The sequence below is a fragment of the Meles meles genome, chromosome 10 (genome assembly GCF_922984935.1).
Source record: "Meles meles chromosome 10, mMelMel3.1 paternal haplotype, whole genome shotgun sequence".
NCBI lineage: Eukaryota > Metazoa > Chordata > Mammalia > Carnivora > Mustelidae > Meles > Meles meles.
In genome coordinates this window covers 11,175,285-11,186,252 of record NC_060075.1, presented here as the reverse complement: position 1 = coordinate 11,186,252, position 10,968 = coordinate 11,175,285, and the positions used below count along the sequence as shown (strand labels likewise).

Sequence of the window (10,968 nt, the reverse complement as noted above, 5' to 3'; positions counted from 1 at the left end):
AGCCTTTATCAATCTGATAAATAAATTCTTACAGGTTTGCATGGTGCCCCACATTCCTCCCATACTCTGGCCCAGGTAAGGCAAAGCCCATGTCCCACATCTTTCTGGATATAACTATCATTCTTGAGATTTCATTTTATTTGGTTTCCCTCAGCTTTCTGATGATTTAAAAAATAGTTATGGTTTTGTAGATTATCTGCTCTTTCCTTGTCTGATGGAGGTGATGTTCATTCAAGCTTTCTACAACCTAAATGGAATCCAGAAGAAACTAAATTACCCTTTAAATTCTGTTTTAACAGATAAAATAAAAGAGAGAAATAGATGCTAATTTTCAGCTAAGTACTAGTATAACAATGACAAATAAAGCTCTTTGGACCAAGGAATTTTAAGGCAATAAATCACTTATTTGGAAGCAGCAGACCCAAATTAGATGCAGTGTTTGGAGCAACTATTTGTGTTTTTCTTGTAACCAAGCCTACATGTAGATAGTATATGTTATTGTATTCATCAGAAGTGCTTCTTGAAGAAGGCACTCCAATCGTAGGCTGACACCCATGAAATGAACTTCTTGGTCAGAAGAGGGCATTTCCCATTTGAGGAACAGTAGGAATTGTAGGATGGGTGGGGGCTCACAGGGAAGACAAACAGGGAAAACTGAGATTGTGGTTGATTTTGAACTTCTTTTCTCACAATTAATTGAGATACAGCATTAGAGTCTTTAAGATAAAATATTTGTGAAGTGAATAATGGTAGAATAAAGTGTTATCATGAAAAATTAATGTGACAGTGGTTTACAAATGAATTGTTTCAGGAGTTCTCAAATGTATTCTATCAGAAACACCTGAAAGCCTCATCAAAAACAGTTTTCTGAACCCTCTGCAACATATCTGATTTAATATGCTTGGGTAGAATGAAACCTACCATGCATTGAAATGAACTGAATTACTTAGGACTTTGGTACAAATGCTGAAATAATATCAGTCAGCTGTTTTAATAATGGAAAGAAAAGATCCTGGTGACAACGTTTCTAGTAAGAGTTGATATAACTTGCTGAGTAATGGAGGTTGAATGAAAAGAAAGACTCCCTAGCTCTGGAGCAGAAGTGACTAAGATTTCTGTGGGTTCCTTACCAAAACTTAGAATCTGGGAGTTTCCCTTTTTGGTGTCTGCAGATGAGTGAAGAAAAATAGCAGTGTTGAGAACATGTGGATACTGTGACTACAGCACTCACAGTCATGGAATTTTTCCATCTCTCCTCACCCATCAGCCTCAGCTGTGTTTCAGACTGGATTTTTAAGGCTGGTCCAAGGTTTTGTCCATCCATGAACTCTTTGAATTTGCATGAATAGTGGAAAGGGTAATTATTCTGAAATATAATTCTAGAAGTTGAGCTATTGAAGAATCCTCCTATAGTATGCATTCCTCCTGAGTCTTTTCAAATCAATACTTTTCCTGACATGGGGGTAAGGGAGAAGATAATTTATGAAGCCATCAGTCAATAGAAATGGAAAATATTATTTGATAGATTTAATTTAAATGTACTTAAATGGATAACATTTAAGTGGATAACACATTCACTGGTGCAGGATATCAAATGTGTCACTGAATGTTAAATAGGTAAATGTACCTGCGTGTCAAGCCCTGGATACTTCCTTCCTTGCAAAGGAAAATTGAGTATTTGGGAGTGTTGCTTCATAAAATAACAATGGAAACTAAAGGCAACTAAAAATTGATTAATAAATGTGGGCAGCAGCATCTGAAGACATCTCTAGAGAATCACAAGTGATGATCCTGTCTGTGTATACCAACACATGAAAAATTCTGTCATACTTGCTTTATTTGTCTATAGTATGGGTCAGGTTACTCATCTTATTCTTAATGAGCGGTTCCTCATAATTCTTCAAAGTTGTATCATACTGTTAGAGCAGGAATACGTGGAGGATGTGGTAAAACCTAAAAGGGTACTTTATGTTGAGAATTGCTACTTGGGGCGATACATTTCAAAATCTCAGGCATACTGCAGAGCTTTATATGAAAGAGTCCCACATCTGGGAGGTCCACTGGTCAGAATTTTAGTTTATTATAATAGTTGGGAGATGTCTCATTTTTCAGACTCCAAAATACCAGATATTACTAAAAATTACTGCCTGAGAATTTACCATTAGAAATCTATTTAACTTGAGGCACCTGGGTGGCTCAGTTGGTTGAGTGTCTGCCTTAGATGCAGGTCATGATCCCAAGGTTCTGGGATTGAGTTCTGCATCAGGCTCCTTGCTCAGTGAAGAGCCTGGTTCTCCCTCCCTCTCTGCTTGCTACTCCCCTTGTGTGTGTGTGTGTGTGTGTGTGTGTGTGTGTGTGTGTGTGATCTTTTCCTTATCCTTTCATCTGTTGAAGGATATCTTGGCTCATTCCACAGTATGGCTATTGTGGACATTGCTGCTATGAACATTCAGGCGCAGGTGCCCCTTCAGATCACTATATTTGTATCTTTGGGGTAAATACCTAGTAGTGTAATTGCTTGGTCATAGGGTAGCTCTATTTTTAACTTCTCGAGGAACCTCCATACTGTTTTCCAGAGTGGCTGTACCAGCTTGCATTCCCACCAACAGTGTAAGAGGGTTCCCCTTTCTCCACATCCTCGCTAACATTTGTTGCTCCCTGTCTTGTTAATTTTAGTCATTCTGACTGGTATAAGGTGGTATCTCATTGTGGTTTTGATTTGCATTTCCCAGATGGCAAAGCGATGTGGAGCATTTTTTCATGTGTCTACTAACCATTCCTGTATCTTTTTTGAAGAAGTGTCTGTTCATGTCTTCTGCTCATTTCTTGACTGGATTATTTGCTTTTTGGATGTTGAGTTTAATAAGTTCTTCATAGATCTTGGATGCCAGCCTTTTATCTGTTATGTCATTTACAAATATCTTCTCCCATTCTGGAGGTTGTCTTTTAGTTTTGTTGACTGTTTCCTTTGATGTACAAAAGCTTTTTATTTTGATGAAGTACAAATAGCTCATGTTTGCTTTTGTTTCCCTTGTCTTTAGAGTTGTGTCTTGCAAGAAGTTGAAACAGCTGAGGTCAAAGAGGTTACTGTCTGTGTTCTCTTCTAAGATCTTGATGGATTCCTGTCTCACATTTAGATCGTTCATCTATTTTGAGTTTATCTTTGTGTACGGTGAAAGAGAATGGCTCAGTTTTATTCTTTTGCATGTGGCTGTCCAGTTTTCCCAATACCATTTGTTGAAGAGACTGTCATTTTTTCTTTGGATATTCTTTCCTGCTCGTTGAAGATTAGTTGACCATAGAGTTAAGAGTCCATTTCTGGATGCTCTATTCTGTTCCACTGAACTATATGTCTGGTTTTGTGCCAGTACAATGCTGTCTTAGTGATCACAGCTTTTTAATATAGCTTGAAGTCAGTCATTGTGATGCCCCCAGCTTTGTTTTATTTTATTTTTATCTTTATTTTGTTTTATTATTTTGTTTATTATTTTGTTTTATCTTTATTTTACAACATTCCCCTGGCTATTCAGGGTATTTTTTGGTTCCATACAAATCTTAGGATTGTTTGTTCCAGCTCTGTGAAAAATGTTGGTGATATTTTGATAGGGTTGCATTGAATGTGTAGATTGCTCTGGGTAGCATAGGCATTTTAACAATGTTTGTTATTCCAATCCATGAGCATGGAATGTTTTTCCATTTCTTTGTGCCTTCCTCAGTTTCTTTCACAAGTGTTCTGTACAGCTCCTTTACCTCTTTGGTTAGGTTTATTCCTAGGTATCTTATGGTTTTTGGTGCAATTGTAAATGGGATCGATTCCTTAATTTCTCTTTCTTCAGTCTCATTGTTAGTGTATAGAAATGCAACTACCTATTTTTTTGCTTTTTTTTTTTTTTTGTTATAGAGATAAGAACATTTCTATCCTGATATATGCAGTAACTAATAATGACTGGAAATTCTGAGAAGATAAATGGAGCTACTTTTATCTAGAGTCCAACAATGATAATATTTTACTTATTTATTTACTTTTAAAGATTTATTTATTTATTTTAAAGAGAGAGAGAAAGTGGAGGGAGGAGCAGAAAGAGAGAGACTCAAGAAGACTCCATGCCGAGCACAGAGATCAACCCTGAGATCATGGCCTGAGCCAAAATCAAGAGTTGGATTCTTCACTGACTGAGCTACCCAGGTTTCCCCAACAGTGATAATATTTTAAATGAAAAAAGTCTGTCTTCATACTCCAGACCTGACTTTTCCTGCAATTTCAGTATCATTCATGAAACTTACCATTTTTCTACTCTTTTTAAAAAATATTTCATTTATTTGATGGAGAGAGAGATGGAACAAGTTGAGAAAGAGCAGGGAACCTGATGTGGGGCTTGATCTCAGGACCCTGAGCCAAAGGCAGACACTAACTGACTGAGCCAACCAGGCATCCCCAATTTTCAACTCTTACATGACTTATTTTTAGGGTCAGTGTAAGCTGGTACACTGGTTTACAAGATTAGGTACTTCATACAAAACTCCCACTTAATATAATTTCATTTAAAAATATTATTTCATTTTAAATCATTTCACCAAAAGGACAGTGATCAACATAACACTAATAGATTTTAAGCATTAGTGACAGTGCTTTAAGGAGATAATTTTTCACAGACTATTTCAATAATATCTATCATATTATGTCACATATTATGTCTTATTAGTTATGGCCCAAGTAATTACCCTATACCCACTGCAATTCATGAAATACAAACATGAGGAATTCCTTCCTTTATGGTGCTCTTGTCCAAGGAGGAATCACAGAGATATATTATTGTTTAATATGATGTTATGAGTAGGCAGCATGGATTTTTTTTTGAGTATACAAATAAAAGCTCAAAACATCATGAAGAGATGTCAGTTGAGATTTGTTAAGTGTGAGTATGATATGACCCAAAAATGTAAAGTAGGATTTATTGTCTGTCTGCCTGTTTTAGTTAAAAAAAACAAATAAAAATCATATTTATTTAAGGCATAAAACATGAAGATTTTATATACGTATAATAGTGAAATGATTACTATTGTAGGGGTAATTAACATACACTCTCACATAGTTACCTTTGCTGTGTGGTGGACACCTAAGATCAATTCTCTTAGCAAATTTCCATTATAAGTATTACTATCTATAGTCATCATGATCCACATTAGATCTTAAGACTTACTCTTCCTAAATAATTGCAACTTTGTACCCTGTAATCAACAGCTTCCCATTTCTCTTCTGTTGGTAACTACCCTTCTTCTCTCTTGTTCTACATACTTGACATTTTAGATTCCACATATACGTGAGATCATGCAGGTTTTTTTTCTTTCTGTCTTTGACTCATTTCACTTAACATAATGTCCTCCAGGTTCACCCATGTTGTTGCAAATGACAGGACTTTTTTTTCTTTAAAGGCTGAAAAATATTCCATCATATGTATATGTATCATAATTTCTTTAACCATTCAACAGATACTAATTTGTCTCCATATCTTGGCTATTGTGAATAATGCTGCAATGAACATGGGAACTCAAGGTACTGAGTTCATTTCCTTTAGGTATATACCAGAAGTGGGATTGCTGGATCACATGGTGGTTCTATTTTCAATTTTTTTTTTAAGGAAATGCTATTCTATTTTCCATATTGGCTGAACCAACTTTCATTCCCACAACCATGTACAAGAGTTCCCTTTTCTCCACATCCTGTCAACACTTGTTATTTTTTTATTTTTTGTTAATAGCCAACCTAATGTTTGAGGTGGCATCTCATTATGGTTTTGATATATATTTCCCTAATGATTGGTGTTGCTAAGATATCTTTTCATATATCTGTTAGCCATCTCAATGTCTCTTGAAAAAATGTCTGTTCAGGGCTTTGCTAATTTTCAAAATCTGATTGTTGTTTTTGTTGTTGAGTTGTATGCATTCTTTGTATAGTTTGGATATTAAGCCTTTATCAAATATATAGTTTGCAAATATTTTATCCCAATCCCTAGGTCGCCCTTTCATTTTGTTGATTGTTTCCTTTGCTGTGAAAAAGCTTTTAATTGATGTAGTCTCACTTGTTTACTTCTGCTTTTATTGTTCGAGCTTTTGATGTCAATATTTTTTTTTAAATCACTGTCTAGACCAATATCAAGAATGTTTTCCCCCTGATTTCTTCTCGGAGTTCTCATGTCTTACAGTTTAGTCTTTAATTCACTTTTGAGTTGATTTTTATGTATGTGTAAGATAAGTGTCTCTTTATTTTCTGTGGACCTCTTGAACTCTTGAATGCTGAGCTCTGTTGGATCAGAGAACTAGGGAGTCAGTCCCTCAGGTGACAGCTATAAAAGTTGGGGTGCTGGATATGCAGTCCTATTACTGTATCCTCAGAAACTGGGAGTTGTGAGTTCTCTCCTGGTTATAAGGAATTGTGCTAATAGTGGGGATTGTGCCGCTAATAGTCTCAGCATCTTCAACCTGTTAAGATGTAGTTTATTTTCTCAGTCATCCTATGTGTAGGAGTTGCTCAACTACTTTTTGGATTCCTCTTAGAGGGATTTGATCCCTGTATATAGGTGTTTATTTGATGCATCCACGAGAGGAGAAAGCTTCCTCAGGAGCCTCCTATTCTGCCATCTTACTGACCTTCTTCCCCAGATTTTATTGCGTACTAAAGGAGCATTAGGTCCCTGGCAAAAAGGTAGAGTAGCCAAAGTTATAACAAATACTGAGAAGAGAACACAAACAAATTTATAGGGGAGAGAAAACTAATTAAGATTAACTCTTTTTTTTTTAAAGATTTTATTTATTTGACAGAGAGATCACAAGCAGGCAGAGAGGCAGGCAGAGAGAGAGAGGAAGGGAAGCAGGCTCCCCACTGAGCGGAGAGCCCGATGCGGGTCTCGATCCCAGGACCCTGAGATCGTGACCTGAGCTGAAGGCAGAGGCTTTAACCCACTGAGCCACCCAGGCGCCCCTAGGATTAACTCTTAACTGTTCATTGATCAACACTGGTAAATGTTTTCTCAGACTAATCATGATTAAAGAAAAACAAAGTGAAGGTTGGTGATGGAAGTCTCATGACACGGCAGGAAAGAGAGAACTGTTGAAAGAACAGATCACGTTTTGAGAAGGAAATTAAGGAAATTTATAAAAGTATATGTTTCTAAATCACAAACAAGAAAGGCATTTCTGGGATGACTTGTTCTGTTTTATTGTTTAAGAAATGAGACTTGAAACATAGAGAGTTTTCATTTTCCTGCTCAAGGACCCTTACCTGAAACTTGTATGGGTTCTGGGATTGGCAGGTAGCTCTGTTTCTGCCCTAAATTCCTCTTGCTGCCTTTAGCTCTCATTTTCCTTTTTTTTTTTTTTTTTTTTTTTTTTTTTGTGCACTGCAAGAAAAGGAAAGTTAGTGAAAATGCAGGGATTCAAAAATTTTTAAAATTTTAATTATTCTTGTTTAATGTTCAAAACAGATATAATAACAAAATAGTTCTAAGAAAAAAGCACTTTCCTGAGTGAAATGGAGGAAATTCCATTGCAGTGTACATCTACATGAATTCATACTTCCTTCTCTGCCTTGGATAATGAAGAAGAGCCCTTAAACATTTGTGTTTCCTTCCTCTTTTTTATCAAGTCTTCTTCATTTTCTCTTAAGCCCATATACAGAGGGTAAATTATTAACAGTAGTAATTGAGAAAAATAAAAAGAATAAGATACCATTGCAATACCTTTCCCTTTGTGATCCCACTGAAGGCTGAGAAACTAAAGGCCAAGAGGATCAAAGGTAATAAAAAAACAAAAAGTCTTCAAAGCCTTTCATCCATTCCTAAGCCCTTAGTGCTGTGGACAATTGTCTCCAATTTTATTTAGTTTTGAATTTGTGGATGGGATGCATGAAGAAAATCACATTGGCTACCTTATCTACCCCAAGACAGAGGTCATGTTATTACTAATACTGCTACTACTATAGTACTACTACCAGTATTTGTTCACAAAGTACTTTCCCCATAAGCTAACTACAGTTGAGCTTAAATGTACTTGTGAGTTTGGTGATATTCCTTTGTTTTATATAAAAAGTTTGTCACCTAACCCAAATCACATGGTTGTAAATAAGAAACAAAATCATTTTTGAAATTTAGATTCTCTGATTCCAGATCTTGCACAAGGACCTGATTCTTCCCAATATTTCCTTTTGTAATAAGTTTACCCTTCTCATTATGATGCATCTAGTTGACATATGTCAGGGGTAGCTTTTAAAAACTTTCCAGCCAAATATTCCTCATTGTTTATCATTTTGCCTACCATTCTCACCTACCAAACTCTCCTTGCTCTGGGATTTGAGGTATGGTGGTAAAGAGGTGAGCTCCTAAAATTTCACTGCATTATCTCCAGGCTTTAATGGGTCTCCCTGAGACCACCTCATGTTCCTATGAAGGTGCTGACCTGACTCTGATGCAAAGTGGGTATGTTGGGATAAAGCCTGTCATCTTCACCCATAAATGGTCTGAAACATCTGGTGAAGGCTAGCTAACTGTATATAGTATGTATTCACTAGAATGGTTCTTTGCTTCAACAACTTTTGTTATCTCTGATTCTGCAGATTAATGATTCTCACATTTTTTTAATGGGAACAGATAACCAGACATGGGTGAGAGAATTTATTCTCCTTGGCCTGTCCAGTGACTGGAACACACAGGTCTCCCTCTTTGTCCTGTTCTTAGCCATGTACATAGTGACAGTGCTGGGGAACTTCCTCATCATTCTTCTCATCAGACTGGACAGCCGACTCCACACTCCCATGTACTTCTTTCTCACCAACCTCTCCCTCGTTGATGTCTCCTATGCCACAAGCATCATTCCTCAGATGTTGGTGCATCTTCTTGCAGCACATAAAGCAATCCCATTTGTGAGCTGTGCAGCCCAGTTATTTTTCTCCCTAGGCTGGGGTGGGATTGAGTTTGTTCTACTGGCAGTGATGGCCTATGACCGCTATGTGGCTGTGTGTGACCCCCTGCGATACTCAGTCATCATGCATGGAAGCCTCTGTACTAGGTTGGCCATCACATCCTGGGTCAGTGGTTCTCTCAATTCTCTTATCCATACTGCCATCACATTTCAGCTACCCATGTGCACAAACAAGTATATTGATCATATATCATGTGAAATTTTGGCTGTGATCAGGCTGGCCTGTGTAGACATCTCCTCCAACGAGATTGCAATCATGGTTTCTAGCATTGTTCTGCTGATGACACCTTTCTGCCTGGTTCTCCTGTCCTACATCCAGATCATCTCCACCATCCTAAAGATCCAGTCCACAGAGGGAAGAAAGAAAGCCTTCCACACCTGTGCCTCTCACCTCACAGTGGTTGTCCTGTGCTATGGCATGGCCATTTTCACTTATATCCAGCCCCGCTCCAGCCCCTCTGTTCTTCAGGAGAAGTTGATCTCTCTCTTCTATGCTGTGTTGACACCCATGCTGAACCCCATGATTTATAGTGTAAGGAATAAGGAGGTGAAGGGGGCCTGGCAGAAACTACTAGGACAATTTTCTGGATTAACGTCAAAACTGGCAACTTGATGAATCCTGAGCATCACTTAGAGAGAGTAACTTCGCCTGTGTTTTCTCCCACTTAACTTAGATATGGCAGGCATCACCTGCATTGCCTTGGCAACCAGGAAGAAGATGACGACACATGTACTGTGATGCTGGGTAGGAGGTTGAGTGGTTGGGTTGGGTTCGGGTGTGGGGTGTGGGTTTATTTTTATGTCACAGCAGCATTTTCACTGGAGTTGAGAACTGCTGTAATAGAACTTCCCACCTTTGGCAAACAATAAGAGACTCTTAGTCATAGGAAACAAATTGAGGGTTGCTGGAGGGGGAGAGGGATGCGACAACTGGGTGATGGACATTAAGGAGAAAATGTGACATAATGAGCACTGGGTCTTATATAAGACTGATGAATCACTGAGCTCTACCTCTGAAATTAATAGTATATTGTATGTTAATTAATTGAATTTAAATAAAAAATACTAAATTCTAAAAAAGAGAGGGAAAAAAAGAAAAAAGAAAGAACTCACCCTTTCTCAATCTTCTTTCATATGGCCTGAGAGGAGTTGAAGACAATACCATTTACCCTCCATTTGTCACATCGCAGGTAATTAGGGACCTATTCCTGAATCTTACCTTGGAACACAATTTTTAATCAGCCACATTTTGTAAAAGATCACCAAGTTTCCACTAGGAACAAAATCATTTTCAATTGGAAGACTCACTTAACATGTGTGGTATATGTAGCCTTATTCAGTAACTGTATGAGTCACGATTCTGAGAAGAATGTTACTCTTAAGGCTGGTGGAGATATTTATTGGTGCTGCATTCACTACCTGTGGATACAAAGACTGTCTTGAGTAATGGAAATAATTGGGTGAAGAAGTGTCAACTAAAATTCTTGTTTTACCCTGGTGAGGATATAACCAAATGTTGTTTGTACACAATGACATTATTGGCTAAGGAGCTGAGATCCAGTTACTGCTAATTTATCGTGTATATATGGGCATTCATTCAAAGGCAAAAATTCTCTAATTCAAAAAATTCAGCGAACTTTTTCTCTGAAACTTTAGAAATAAACTAAACAAATAAGGAATGTGATAAATATGTAAAATATCAAAATTATACTTAATATAAGAAAAGCAGTTCCCAAAAACAATCAATGAAAGATAATGCAGATTTGATGTGGATTTTGGGTTATTGGGATATGTCCGTCTGCTGTGCAGATGTTACTTCAAGTCTCCATATTAAGAGCCTTCTTATATGCCCCCAACTGAACACACACACACACACACACACATACACACGGCCCTACTCAACCTTTGTAAACCTAATAAGCCAGTATCATCTGTTAGTGTACCTCACCTCTGACAAGAAACTTAAAAAAGGTAAAAGAAGGAGGAAAGGATTAA

The 10,968-nt window shown here is 37.3% G+C and overlaps 1 protein-coding gene across 1 annotated transcript; it reads left to right on the top strand.

Annotated features, from left to right (window-relative positions):
* Positions 1 to 8,632: 8,632 nt before the first annotated feature.
* On the top strand, positions 8,633 to 9,586 carry LOC123952042 (olfactory receptor-like protein OLF3). The gene has a single exon (XM_046021269.1). It carries the CDS (start codon positions 8,633 to 8,635, stop codon positions 9,584 to 9,586), a length of 954 nt encoding a protein of 317 aa, XP_045877225.1.
* Positions 9,587 to 10,968: the final 1,382 nt, after the last annotated feature.

Coding starts and splice junctions, on each gene's coding strand:
- LOC123952042 (XM_046021269.1), top strand. CDS start 8,633: ATGGGAACAGATAACCAGACATGGGTGAGAGAATTTATTCTCCTTGGC.